General features: G+C 58.9%; 1 protein-coding gene across 1 annotated transcript in view; it reads right to left on the bottom strand.

Moving 5' to 3' along the window:
• The window catches only part of EFHD1 (EF-hand domain family member D1), a 48691-nt gene extending 41363 nt beyond the window's left edge, over positions 1–7328 (bottom strand). The window contains exon 1 of the mRNA XM_062202503.1: positions 7027–7328. Within this exon, the coding sequence (XP_062058487.1) occupies positions 7027–7322 (296 nt within the window). The 5' untranslated portion in view covers positions 7323–7328. The remainder of the gene's footprint in view (positions 1–7026) is intronic.
• Between the last annotated feature and the right edge of the window lie 7060 nt (positions 7329–14388).

Below are 14388 nucleotides of genomic sequence, written 5' to 3'. Positions count from 1 at the left end.
GACTCACCACAGGCCAGCTTTCCTGCTGCGGGAGGTGGAGCCTGGTCCACACCCAACTCCTCACATGCAGGCCTTCCAAGGAGCATCTAAGATTCAGGCCCCACGGTGTCCGCTGGTCACCAACGCTAAGGGACACAGAGGCAGGAGGCTATGGAGGCTTGTCCCAGGAGGGCAGTCAGATGTGGAGGAAGCCAGGCACTGGGCGCATGTGAGACGGAGTATGCACGCTTGTGAGCACACGTGTAGGCCATGTGTGTGCAAGTGCAAGGGTGTGTGCTCAAGAGTGCCCTGGGCTTCTCCATGACCATCATGGACAGCCCTGGCTACTCCAAGCTCCCGAGACCTGACTCTTGGATGCTTGGGTCATCCGGCACGTCTTTGGAGATGCACCAGCTCAGCCACACATGCCAAAGCCACATGTCAATCAATGGAAGAGGCATTCTTATTGGCCAGTTAGACCGGGGAGGGGTTGGGGGGCGGTGCCACAGGGCTCAGATGGTAAAGTTTGGGGCCGCTGGACCAGAGCTTTGAAATCAGGGGCTTCTAGCGAATCTCACAAGGCAGCAGCTCTTTTGTTTCCCAGCTGGAAGACCAGCGTTTCCATCACTCAATTTCAAATCCGTGCCGTTCAAATTCTCCCAAAGTGTGATGGCTCCGTAACAGGGGGGCCGAGCCACGTCCCAGAGAGGGGGAGGCGGGGAGCAATGAACGAGGAGGAAGAGCAAACCTCCCGACAAGGATTAAACTGTCAGCCACTGGGGAGCCCCCTCCCAGCTCCTCCCCACCCCGTGCCACAGGAGCAGCAAAGGTGATGGCCTCAACCTGAGAAACGGGACCCAGACAGGGCCGGCGGGAGCCACCCCTCCCCAAGAATCCAGACCAGCCCCCGTCACCTGTCCGCCGCTCAAAGGGACAAAACCCAGGGCGGGTGAGGGACTTGGACCTCCCAGGTGACACTGCAGGCTGCAGCCACCCTCAGAAGGGGGCTCCTGGCTTTCTCCAGGGGCGAGCAAAGCACGGACCTTCCACGGACTTCTGCCCACCTCTGCCATCTTTCAAGTGGATCCGCTCAGATCAGATGCCCAGGGCAGGCGCCTTCCCTCCACCTCCCCAGCACCCCTCAGCCAAGGGGCAAGAGTAGCCCGGGAGAGAAACGAAGAGTCCCAGCAAGACGACAACCTCGCCCCTCACGCTGGAGCCGTGTCAGGGTGTGTGACATCACCGTTTTGGATTCTAAACAACAAAGGCAACCTCCCCGTGGCCGAAGGCTCCTCTTCCCACCCTCTCTTTGGGGAACTGACAGGCAGGCTTCTGCATAAACACCCCAGCTGCATTCAGGCCCCCTTCAAAGGGGCCCCTGCACGGGTCCGGGGTAAGCAAAGGTTCCCGCCTCGCCTTGGCCAGCTCGCGTTACAGCCCAGACACACACCGCGGACTCGGTTACTTCTGGCCTCCTCACGCTGCTCTCAAAATCAGGCCACGCGTCTCCTGGCTCAGGCTATCCAGTAACGCGCCTGGAAACAGCGAGAACGCCAAGCGCTTCCCACGCTCGTGACCAGGCCCACGGCAGCTGGGGCCAGGCCCTTTCCGAACAGGGCCCCCCGCCCGCAAAGGCAGGGTTCTCCCTCCAGGAACCCAACACCTGGGACATGCACGCGACCCCTGAGCCCAGAGCTTGCAAGTAGCAAAGTCAGACTTCAAAGCTCAGAGCAGGCTTCCCGGTATTGGTGACTCTCACTAGGCCGGCACAAAAGGCATGAATGGGCGTGCTTGGTACCTGCTCTAATCAGGTTTCCCCTGCGAGGGGCCGCGTGGAATGAAGCGACATCAGGATATAAATCCAGAAACTGCTCCATGCAGAATCCTTGCCCAAAGCCAAGGGCTCGCCAGCACAGGAGCGGGGAGAGGAGCTGTGGTAGATGCATCTGAATCAGGGTTGGCCTTGGGCCTTCTCAGAGGGGGCTCCACAGCCCCCCAGATGCTGCTGCAAGGACTGGGCAGCTCCTCTTGCTCCCTTCCCTGGGGCGAACGGTGGCCCCGGGATCCACATCCACCTGAAACCTCACAACGCGACCGCACTTGGGTCCCTGGGGACACAAGCATTAAAGATGAGGCCATGGGGTTGGGCCCCAAGTCCAGCAGCTGGTGTTCTTATAAGAAGGCTGTGGGAAGACGCAGACACACCCCCAGGAAGAACACGGGCTGGCCACAGAGGCGATATTAGTGCTGGTGTCTGTTAGCCAAGGATCGCCGAGGACAGCCAGTGGCCACCCGAAGCTGGGAGGGACGAGGATGGAGTCGTCCCTGGAGCTTCGGAGTGGGCAGGGCCCTGTCGACATCTGGACACCGAGAGAATGTATCTGTTCTTTCCCGATTTTTTTTAATTCATTTTCATCTTATTTGAAAGGCAGAGAGACAGACAGAGAGATCTTCCACTGCTGTTTCACTCCCCAAATACCTGCCACAGCCATGGCTGGGCAAGGTCAAAGTCAGGAGCCTGAAACTCAGTCCGGATCTCCCTCATGGGTAGCAGGGATCCAAATACCCGAGCCATCAGCTGCCAGCTCCTGGGGTGTCCATTAGCAGGGAGCTGGATGGGAAGCTGAGAAGCCAGGATTTAAACCAGGAGTTCCAATACAGGATGCTGGTGTCCCAAGGAGTGACAATGACTACACCAAACACCCACCCCTTTTAGGAAGAGACAGAGAAAGAGGTCCTCCATCCATCAGGCCACTCCCCAAATGGCTGCAATGGCCAGGGCTGGGCCAGGCCAAGGTAGAAGCCTGGAACTCCATCCAGATCTCCTTCCAGACATGGGTGGCAGGGACCCAAACACGTGGGCCACCTGCTGCGTTCCCAGGTGCATTAGCAGGGAGCTGGAGTGGAAGTGGAGCAACTGGGACTCAAACCCGTGCTCACATGGGAAGCCAGCCTCTCAGGAGGTGGCCTACCCACCACACTGAAACACCAGCCCCTATGGAGCTTTTCTTTTTAAAGATTTATTTATTATTTGAAAGGCAGAATAACAGAGAGAAATGGAAAAACACAGACTCAGAAAGGTCTCCCATCCACTGGTTCATTCCCCAAATGCCTACAACAGCCAGGGCTGGGCCAAGCTGAAGCCAGGAGCCAAAAACTCCATCCAAGTCTCCCGCGGGGGTGGCAGGGACCCAAGGACTTGAGCCATCATCATCTGCTGTCTCCCAAGCACATAAGCAGGGCCGCAGACCTGAAGCAGAGCAGCTAGGACCAAGCAGCGCTCCCAGGTGGGAGGTGGGTATGGCAAGCGGCAGCGTAACCCACTGCACCACACCACCCCCGGGGTCTTAAGCCACCCTGTCTGAGCTGTTTGTCATGGTGGTCTTACACTCACCCAGCAGAATGGCCACTGAGTCCATGTCCCTTCAACAGAACCCAGAGGGGCAAAACCCACAGTGCCAAGGGGACCCACACCCCTGCGCAAACTGCAGGATCAATCATGCCCAAAGGTTACCCCGGACTCGGCAAAGGGAGTTACCGGTGTTAGAACAAAAGAGGGCAACACAGAAACTGCACCTCCACTAACGTGCCGGCGACATGAAAATCGAAACGATCAGTGACCAGAACCCAGCTCGCCCCGGGCCCAGCTCCGATCTACCGGCGTCACACGCGCTCATGTAATCCACGCAGTAACCCCAGGAGGGCAGGTCCTGTTCTACAGCCACCCGACAGGAGGGGAAACCGAGGCACAGATTGACCCCCCCCGAGCACCATTCCAGGGAGCAAGCGGCAGGGGTGGGGCCTGAGCCCAGGAAGCCTGGCTCCCGCCAAGGTCATGTCCTTCACGGCCTCACAAGACTGCTTCTTGGGGCCAGCACGGTGGCACAGTGGGTTTGGCCGCTGCCTGTGATGGCGGAATCCCACATGAGCTCCAGTTTTGTGTCCCGGCTGCTCCACTTCCCACGCAGCTCCCTGCTAATGCAGCTGGGAAAGCAGCGGAGGATGGCACAGTGCTTGGACTCCTGCACTCACGTGGGAGACCCGGATGGAGTTCCCCGGCCATTGCAGCCATCTGGGAAGTGAACCAGAAAAGGATGATCGTTCTCGCTCTCTGTAACTGTGCCTTTCAAATAAATAAAAAAAAAAAAAAATGAAATGAAAAATAAAATCATCTGGTTAAAGAAAGCATGAGGTAGGACAGTAGACAGAGGGAGAGAAAAACCTGGAGTCCCAGCTGAGCTGCCAGCAGAGCACTGCCAGGCCAGAGTGGACAAATGGACAGATGGACAAATCCCCAAATGTCAGGCTCCGCAGCAGCCTTCCCGGGTGGGAGTGAAGCCTGCTGGGCTGCTGGGCTTGGACAGAGAAGGATCCAGAGCCTGCTGGCCAGCCAGAGGGCAACTGGAGACAGGCAGCCCAGGGCGGGGGTGGGGGAGGCGGCACAGGAGCTGCCGGGAATGAGGGAGCACAGGCCCAGCAGGGACCCTTCTGAAAACCAGAGGCTTGTCCATCAGCTGTGGCCATTGCCACACGCCAGCGTGGTGGTAGGGAGCCAGATAAGAGCTCAAACCAGAGGTGCGTGGGAAGTTGGGACGTGTTCAGGAGCAGAATCCCCCAGACAGGGCAGGCGGAGGGAGAAGCTGCACCTGTCTCCCGGGGTAGGAAGGTGGGCAGAAGCACCCTGAAGGGAGCAGCACAGAGCAGCCTGGGGACACCGCCTCTGACGGGAGCTTGGAGAGACGTCAGGGCCACGGCACCCATTTTTACAGGATGAGGCTGGTCTGAAGGTGGGGCGCAGGGTCTGGGAGGACACGGCCCCGCCTCACTCCAGGGGGGCAGGGCACAAAGCTCAGGCCTGGCCCATTGGAACAGTGAACTCCCCTGATGGCAGGAACTGTTGAAGAATCAGCAAGAACCAAAAAAGAAGGGGCTGATGTTGTGGCGAGGCAGGTTAAGAACTAATGGTAAGGGGGCCGGCGCTGTGGTGCAGCGGGTAAAGCCACTGCCTGCAGTGCCAGCATCCCACATGGGTGCAGGTTCGAGTCCCGGCCTCTCTGTGGCTGCTCTTTCTCTTTCCCACGGGGTTTCCGGGAGCTGCCGGGCCACACTGCCACCTCCAGGGATGAGCCACTGGAACATGCGGATGACGTGGAGCACAAGCTGGCCTCAGCTAAGGAGACGCTAAGCCCACACGGGCCCGGCCGTACTGGAGCCAGCGACGCTTGCTAATCCCATGAGCAAAATCATTCCCTTTTGGGCTAAGCTGATCGTGGTTGCAAGTGACGAAAACCCAACATCAAATGCTGGCCTACATCGTAGCTTGGGAGAAAGAAACATCACGTGAGACCCGGGTAAGGGCCCCGCCTGTGACACCAGCATCCCATATGGGTGCCGGTTCGAGTCCCTGCTGCTCCATTTCTGATCTGGCTTCCTGTTAATGCGCCTGGGAAAGCGGCGGAAGATGGCCCAAGGGGCCCCTGCACCCACGTGGGAGACCCGGAAGAAGCTCCTGGCTCCTGGCTTCGGCCTGGCTCATTCCTGACTGTGGTGGCCATTTGGGGAGTGAACCAGTGGATGGAAGATCTCTCTCTCTGTGTGTCCCTTCCTCTCTCTCTGTAATTCTGCCTTTCAAATTATTAAAATAAATCTTCAGAAAGAAAGGGGTGGGGAAGAGAGAGAGAGATCACCCACAGGATGGGCCAGGCTGGAGCTCTGTGGTGGTGCCCAGCCTCAGGTAGCTTCCCCCTTGGCTCCACTCGGCCAGCCCCTGCTCCCTGGCAGCCAGCATCTGGCTTGGCCTCCCAAAGCCCTCTGGCTGCTCAGAATCCCTTTGTTGCTTGCAGGAGGCCAACTAGCAAACTTCTCTTCCCAAAGATTGCTCTGCAGAAACAACACAAGGATCCAGAACCACCACAAAGCAACCTGAAGGTGAAGCCCCCCCACCATTCCAGCTGGACTGTGAGGAGCTGCTGGGGGGAGAATGGGGAAGGGGGCGGCCGAGCAGTCCAGGGACCCCAGGTGAGCCACAGCAACTCCCACCAGCCACTGCCCCAGGCCTGCGTTCCCATCGGCGACCCCAAACCAGACCCGAAATAACTGCAGAGAACCGGGCTAGAGAGGCCAGGGTGTTGGCGAGCCCGGGGTTCCCAGGTGCCGGCCCTTGCGGACCCCCGGGCAGGGGGCGGCGCCCGCCACACCGCCTTTAAATAGAACTAGAACGTCCTGGCCAAGGGGCAGACACGCATTCCTGGCGCTTTTCAAAACGCCCCAAGCGTGACCTGGCCGGCGGCCTCGGCTCCCCCGGGCATTTTTCCGGTCTCGGCCCAATTCTGGAAATAATATTAATAGCTCGGTTAGGAGCTCGCGGTGGGCAAAGGACTGGATGGCCTTAAAAGGCAGGCGCTGTTACTGCTCCACTCTCCAGAGCGGGCGACTGAGGCCGGGGGCCGGGCAGGCCACAAGGCCGACGGGGGTCCGGGCGCGCCTGCCTCTTCCGGCCGCTCCCCGGGGGCACCAGACCCAGCGGGACCCGAGCCGGCAGCCAGGGCGGTTCCAACGCGCGCCTCGGGCCCCACGAGCAGCGGGACGACCCGGCTGCTTTCCACCGGGTGTACCCGAGTCTCGTTCCCAGCCTCCGCGCGCGGAGCAGACACCGCGCGGCAGCCAAGGATCAACTTTCTCCTTTTGTTTTAAAAGATAAAAGGGCGACAGGGGCTAATTTCTCCCCTGGGGGAATCGAGTTGGAACCGGCGGGCGCGGCGCGGCGGGGGCTGCCTTTCCTCGAAGTCGCGCTCCAAAGCGAGGCGCGCACCGGGCGGGCGCAGGGGACCGCACGGGCGGCCCCGCGCGCACCGGGCGGGCGCAGGGGACCGCACGGGCGGCCCCAGCCTAGCCGCGCGCAGGGACACTTGGGGCGGGTCCCCCACGCCGCACGCGCCGCGCGGAACGGACGCGGGCGCGCGGGATCCGGCGGCCCCGCGTCCAACGCCGAGCGCAGCCCCCCCACCCCCGAACCCTGCGCCCTCTCCCCGCCCGCCTGGCGCTCACAACTTGAACTTGCTCTCCAGGTCCTTGATGAGGCGGCGGCTGAACTCGGGGAACTCGGTGTAGGGGTTGAAGACCTTGCAGCGGCGGGGCCGCACCGCGCCCTCGTTGATGTCCAGCCGGCGGCTCAGCTGCGCGCTCAGCTCGGCGTCGGCGCTGGCCGGGAGCGCCGGGGCGGGAGGCTCCGGCTTGGGCTCCGGGACCCGGGCGGCGAGGGGCGCGGGCTGGGGGTCCCCCGCCTCGGCCTCCTCGCGCCGCAGCCGGCGCTGAAGTTTGCACGCCAGCTCCTCGCTGGCCATGGCGGCGGCTCGGGGGGACCTGGCACCCGGCGGGCGGCGCGCTCCTCGCGGGCTCGGGGCTCTGCGCGCTCCGCGAGACGCGGGCCGGGCGGTTAGGAGGAAGGCGGGAGGGCGGGGCGGCGGGGCGGAGCCGCGGCTTGGAGGAGGCGCCGGGCTCGGTGCGTCCGCGTCCCGGCGCCCGCGGTCCGCGGCCCCCGCCCGCCGCTCGCCACCGGAGGCTGACCGCGCCCCCGCACCTGGCCTGGACCCCGGAGCGGCTCTGACCCGGCCGCCGGCGTCCGTTCCCGGGGGGCCTGGGGGCCCCGCGGTCGCCGGGAAACGGTAGCGGGCAAGTTGGGCGACCGTTGGGCGAGCGCTTTCTGGTTTGCACCCGCGGCTCGCGATGGGCTGCGCTGAGTGGGGACAGCGGCCCCGCGCGCCCCCGCCCCGAAGTCCCCGAGTGGGAGAGGCAGGCGGGGAGCGCAGGGAGGGGCGGCCGCTGCGCGGACACGCACTGAAGAGATTGTTTCCAAAATACGGTCCGCAGATAAGCCCGCGGGCTGGGGACGCATCCCGAAACCGCTGGGGGCGCGGAGACCTGCGCAGCCCCGGGGGCTCCGGCGTTTTTTCGTGAAACACACAAAACCAACACAGGAATCAGTGTGGTTAGCAGGAGAATTAAAAACACGCGAGGCCGCGTTCTTCCCCAGGAGATGGCGACTTCGCCCCCGGCGCGACGGAGACGGCCTGGGGGCTGCGGGCTGGGGCGCGCCCGGGACCGGCCCTCGGCCTGCGCCTGCAGCGCGCGGGGAACCCAGGGACCTCCGGGCACCTGCTAGTGCCTGGCGCTGGAAATGCTATTTTTTTTAACAAAGCGATTAGGGAAAACAATTTTTTTTTATATATTTAAAGGAAATAAAAATCTCTTTACCATCGCTACTGAAAACAGGTTTTCCGCACGAAGCGGCTCCTGGCGCTGGCCGGGACCTGGTGGCGGTGGCCGGGTTGTCCTGAGTCTGCCTCCACGTTTTACGCAATGCATTTCGCGCACACACACACACACACACGGACAAAACCCTCGCCAGGGACAAAGAAACACGGCAGGTGTGTTTCGTAAAGATTTTAAGCCATTTTTTACATGCTATGATTTACAACAGTACACATTAAATTCAAAGAATCCAACACTTACTCCCTTTCACTTGGGAATGTAATGTTGGAAATTCTTGATGAAAGTAGATTTTGAACACAATTCCACTTCTTCTTAGCTGTTTCCAAGCGAGGAAGCACGTTTGCAAAATGTGCATGTGTCACTTGGGGTCACTCAAAAGGCACACGAGCTGCAGGGGCAGAGGCTGGGGGCTCCCCTGGCCACACGCCTCCCCCAGCCTCCCAGCCCCTGAGGAAGGGCTGGGAGATAGCGAGCCCCTCTACCTAAGCCCACCCTGCCGGCAAAACAGGTGACTGCGGGTGTTCCCCAGAGAGTACCCGGCCACCCTGGGTGTCTGCCTAGAGACCACGCCCATCAGAAGTCACGGCTGGAAGAGGGGCGCCCCCCCTCAGTGGCCAGCTGCTGCCCGACAGAAGACAAACCCATTGTGCTTGACGGGCACCGAACACTGTGACGTCAGACCCGCGCTTCAGCAGATGCACTGCTGTGTGTACAACCAAGGAGCAGGGGCTGGCGTTCCGTTCCAGCCGCTGCCTGCCCTGCCGGCATCCAGTATGGGCGCCCGCTGGAGTCCCGGCTGCTCCATTTCACAACCAGCTCCTTGCTAATGCGCCTGGGAAAGCAGCTGAAGATGGCCTGATTACTTGGGCCCCTGCCACCCATATTGGGGGCCGGATGGAGTTCCAGGCTCCTGGCTTCAGCGTGGCCCAGCCCCAGGCAGTGTGGCCACTGGGGAATGAACTAGAGGATGGACGATCTCTCTCTCTCTCTCTCTCTCTCTCTCTCTCCTGTAACTCTTCCAAATAAATAAATCTTTTTAAAAACTCCAACAAGCAAAAAACTAAATCAAATTATTGACCATTTTTAATGCTGAGTCCAGATATATAATTGTTCATGATGAACGACTACATGGGACGTAGGGTGGGGGTTGCAGTAGCCAGAAGTGCCAGGTCCTGTGCCATCTCCTGAGTTCATTTATTTCACGAATATTCTCAGCAGTGGTTAGGAGGTTCTGGGTTTCATGAGGAAACCAAACTATTGTTCTAACTCCAAGACTTCTTCCCGGTTCTATGGCCGGGTAACAAGCTACTCCAAACGACATTTATTTTGTACACAAATCTGTGACTTGGGGAATCCTCCAGCCCACTTAGCAGAAGCAGAGGCTGCCTGCAGGCAGGAGATAGAAATCAGGGGACGGCTCCTCCCTCACAAGGCCGTCCTCTGGTGGTGGGCTGGCTGGAGGTCTCCGCCTGGGGTCTGCCTCCCTCACAACACCGGCTCTGGGCTCCACAGGCGAGCACCCGGGAGGAGAGGCAGAAAGCAGCCAAATACACTTTTATCATGCGGCTTCAGAAGTCCTGGAGCTGAACTCCATGGGGCAAGGCGGTCACCACAGAGAAATAGTATAGTTCAGTGACTGAGGGCACAGATCCCTGCCTCTCGCTGGGGGAGTGGCCCCATTGCACACTGAGAGGGGGTATACACTGTGTGGCCTTCTCCCAACACCATCTGCCCATGCACTCTGACAGGCCCTTCGAATTGAGTCTCTCCACACCCACAGTGCCTGGACAAGAGCAGGTGCATCTCTCAGCCCGGCTGTGTCCTTAAGCATCCCGGGATCCTCAAGGAAGGGCCGACCAGCACGACACAAAGAAGCCAGAAGGGAACTAAGCCCCAAAAACGGAAGAACAGGCGTGGGCATTTGGCTTGGGGGTTAAGTTGCCGCTTGGGACACTGCACCCCATGTTGGAGTGCTTGGGTTCGAGCCCCAGCTCCGTCTCCAATTCTAGCTTCCTGCTAATGTGTGCCTTGAGAGAGAGCAGGTGACGGCTCAAATAACCGATCTGCCATGCACATGGGAGACCCAGAATGAGTTCCTGGCTCCTGTCTCTGGCCTGGCCCAGCCCTGGCTGTTGCAGGCACTGGGGAGTGACCCAGAGGATGGAAGATCTCTCATTCTTGTCTGTCACTCTGCCTTCGAAGTAGATAAAAATAAAGATATATATATATATATTTTTTTTAACAGAGAAAACAAATTTTTTTTTTTTTTTTTAGACAGGCAGAGTGGATAGTGAGAGAGAGAGACAGAGAGAAAGGTCTTCCTTTGCCGTTGGTTCACCCTCCAATGGCCGCCGCGGTAGCGCGCTGCGGCCGGCACACCGCGCTGTTCCGATGGCAGGAGCCAGGTGCTTCTCCTGGTCTCCCATGGGGTGCAGGGCCCAAGAACTTGGGCCATCCTCCACTGCACTCCCTGGCCACAGCAGAGAGCTGGCCTGGAAGAGGGGCAACCGGGACAGGATCGGTGCCCCGACCGGGACTAGAACCTGGTGTGCCGGTGCCGCAAGGTGGAGGATTAGCCTGTTGAGCCACGGCGCCGGCCACAAAATTTATTTTTAAAAAAGTACATATTCAGGGCTGAGTGTGGGCAAACTTGAGAGAGAATGAATGGCATTTTTGGAGGAACCAGTGGGGAGGTGCCCTTTGAGCTCTGGGCAGCAGGAAGGAGGCTGAGAGACACCCGGGGCCGCATACCCAGAATCCACTTCTGCACAGTCCATGGCATCCTCCCCCACCTCTTCCCCAGTGGCTGGTCCCAGGTGGCCCTCACTGACTGTGGTCCCACAGGGATGGCTCCCCGGGGGCGAGATTCCGGTCTTTGTTTATGTTAAACCCTGAAGGCGGTGGGGACTGGCACAGCGCTCCCTCCCAGTGCATGACTTTCACTGAGTCCCCCCTCCCCGGCTAACCACGCCCTGTGCCCACGGTGCCCCCGGCATAGGCCCTGAGACCCTCCACTGGCGCAGCTGCGGGAGCTCTGAAACCTGGGACTCCAGGCTCCAGGCCAGGTCTAGAAGCCGCCAGCCCCACGTGGGCAAGGTCCCAAGGGCCCCTTTGACATCCATGGTCTATGATCTGGGGAGGTGGGGGAGCGGGGGAGCTCAGGGACTTGCCAGGAAGCCCCCCGCTGGAGACTGCTTAGCTCCGACCTGAGCTCCCTGGATGACCTCAGCTCCCTGTAGGCTCAGGGAGCGCACAGCCTCGAAGCAGGGCTCCATTAAAGCAGCAGCAGGACTCTGCGAGTGAAAGGGACTCCTTCCCGCATGGAGGGGGTGGAGCACACCCTGGACCGGCCACCAGAAGACAGCTCTCAGGGCCCCACCCCTGTCCCCCATCCCCAGCCCTAAGGAGCTCCGCCCTCCCTCCTGGCTCAGCTCTCTCCACTCCTCCCCAGCCTCAGGCCAGGGCAGGTCCCTGGGGGTGGCAGCAGGTGGCAGAAGCCCTCTGCTCACCATCCTGCAGCCACTTGCACCGGCAGCGGCGCCGTCCCACGCAGGGCTCTGTGACAGAGCACATGCACGCTTTCGGCTGCAGTTTGTGTTTTGAGTTTTCTACATGCCACGTTGCTTTGTAAAGCAAGATTTTAAAATTCATTTTCTTTTTTTTTTTTTAAGATTTGTTAGTTTGAAAATCAGAGTTACGGTGAGGGGAGATCTGCTGGTTCACTCCCCAAATGACTGCAAATCGCCAGGCCTGAACCAGGCCGAAGCCAGGAGCCAGGCGCCTCCTCCAGATCTCCCATGTGGATGGCAGGGGCCCAAGCACCTGGGCCATCCTCTGCTTTTCCCAAGTGCTTTAGCGGGAGCTGGATCACACGTGGAACAGCCAGGACACAGACCAGTGCTGGCGTCCCAGGCAGCAGCCTTACCCATTAGGCCACAACACCTGCCCCCCTTTAATTTTTTTTTAAAGATTTATTTATTTTATTTTATTTGAAAGTCAGAGATACAGAGACAGAGGGAGAGACAGAGAGAAAGAGAGAGGTCTTCCATCCACAGGTTCACTCCCCAGATGGTCACAACAGCTGGAGCTGCGCTGATCCGAAGCCAGGAACCAGGAGTTTCTTCTCGGTCCACCAAGTGAGTGCAGGGGCCCAAGGACTTGGGCCATCTTCCACTGCTTTCCCAGGCCATAGCAGAGAGCTGGATGGGAAGTGGGGCAGCTGGGACTCGAACCGGCGCTCATATGGGATGCAGGCACTCACCGTCCCCCATGTCATTTTCGTAATATTTATTTTTTCATCTTACTTGAAAGAGTGACAGAGAGAGATGAAGACAAAGAGATCTTCCATCTACTGGCTCACCTCTCAAGTGCCCCCAAAAACCAGGACTGGGTCAGGCTGAAATCAGTAGTCGAGAACTCCATCTGGGTCTCCCACGTGGGAGGCAGGGGCCCAGGTACATCAGCTGCCTCCCAGGGTGCATTAGCAGGAAGCTAGATCAAAAGCAGAGTAGGTGGGGCTGGAACCAGTACTCCAGTATGGGATGTAGTCATCAGTATGGGATGTAGTCTTGAGACAGAGAGAGAGAGAGAGAGAGAGAGAGAAGCTCTTCTATCAGCCGATTCCCTCCCCCTCCCCAAATGCCCACAAGGGCTGGGGCTGGGCCAGGCTGAAACCCAGAACCTGAACTCAACAGTCTCCCATGGAGGTGGGGGCACAGCTGCTGCAGCCGTCACTCTGCCTCCAGGGTGTGCATTAGTAGGGAGCTGGGGTCCTCCAGGACGCGCTCATAGGGGCCCAGGTACCCCCAAGTGGCCTCTCAAGTGCTGTGCCACAGTTTTAAAAACATAAAACAAGCGACATTAACTTGAATCGTATCTTGTTTCACTCAGGGTAAGCCAGATATTTCCATCTCAACACGTCATCACTATGAAAGACGTTAAGACTCTTCACACCCGTCTACTTTGTGCCTAGGCTTTGCAATCCGGGGGGTGTTAGATACTTGCGGCTCATCTATCAGACTGACCACATTGCAAGGGCTCAGGAGTCACGTGGTGGGGGGGTGGCTCATGGCACAGCTCATGTCTGGGAAGAGAGCCGAGACTCAAACCCAAGTACTCTGACGTGGGATATGGTGAGTGCCAAAAGCCTGCCTCTGGTTTTTTTTTTTGTTTTTTTTTTTTTAAGGATTTATTTATTTATTTGGAAGGCAGCGTTTCAGAGAGGTAGAGGCAGAGAGGGAGATCCTCCATCCGTTGGTTCACTCCCCAGATGGCCACAACAGCTGGAGCTGCGCTGATCCAAAGCCAGGAGCCAGGAGCTTCCTCTGGGTCTCCCACATGGGTGCAGGGGCCCTTGGACTCGGGCTATCTCCTACTGTTTCTCAGGCCATAGCAGAGAGCTGGATCAGAGGTGGAGCAGCTGGGACTCAAACCGGTGCCCATATGGGATGCCGGCACCGCAGTTGGCAGCTTTACATCACAGTGCCGGCCCCCTGCCTCTCATTCTGATGTCTACAAAGTTAAGATATTAGCGACTGCTCTGAGCACCCCAAATTCTCTGAGGCTCAGCTCCTTGCCCCCTTCCTCCTCTCCGTCCTGGCCCCTCCCTCACAGAGGAGCCCAGGCCCAGGGAGAACCTGTGGTCCTTATCCAGTCTCCAATCTGGGATGCAGTCTTGTGTTTCCAAGGGGTTGGCACATGCCTTGTGGGTCTGGAGGTGAAGGGGGTGGTTTGGTTCTTTCAGAATCACCAGCATAAAAAAGATCTATTTATAGTTCCAATTTAAGAGCAGTCCATTCTAAACTCAGAGAGCAGATCTTCAAGCAAATGATCTAGTATCCAGAATCGGAGGAGGCGCTCCTACAAAGCCATTATCAAGAGTTGCAAACTAACGAAAATCACTGGGTAACAGTGCATTGTTCCAAGTGACGCTGCTGCAGCCTTGCCTCGGCCAGCCAGATCCTGCACAATCCTAAGTTTCTAGGCAGCCACCCGGGACCACCCCGTTAGGAGAACCATTCTCAGAGCAAATGCAGATTAAGTGCACAATCCTTAAACCAACACTCCCGGCAAGCAGACAGGAAGCCGTGCACACAGCCCGTTCTGTAGGTTCGGTGAAGTCTCAGGCCCTGGCCCTTC

Source organism: Lepus europaeus, chromosome 1 (genome assembly GCF_033115175.1).
Source record: "Lepus europaeus isolate LE1 chromosome 1, mLepTim1.pri, whole genome shotgun sequence".
NCBI lineage: Eukaryota > Metazoa > Chordata > Mammalia > Lagomorpha > Leporidae > Lepus > Lepus europaeus.
The sequence above is the reverse complement of the archived record's forward strand: the minus strand, read 5'-3'. Positions and strand labels throughout refer to the sequence as shown.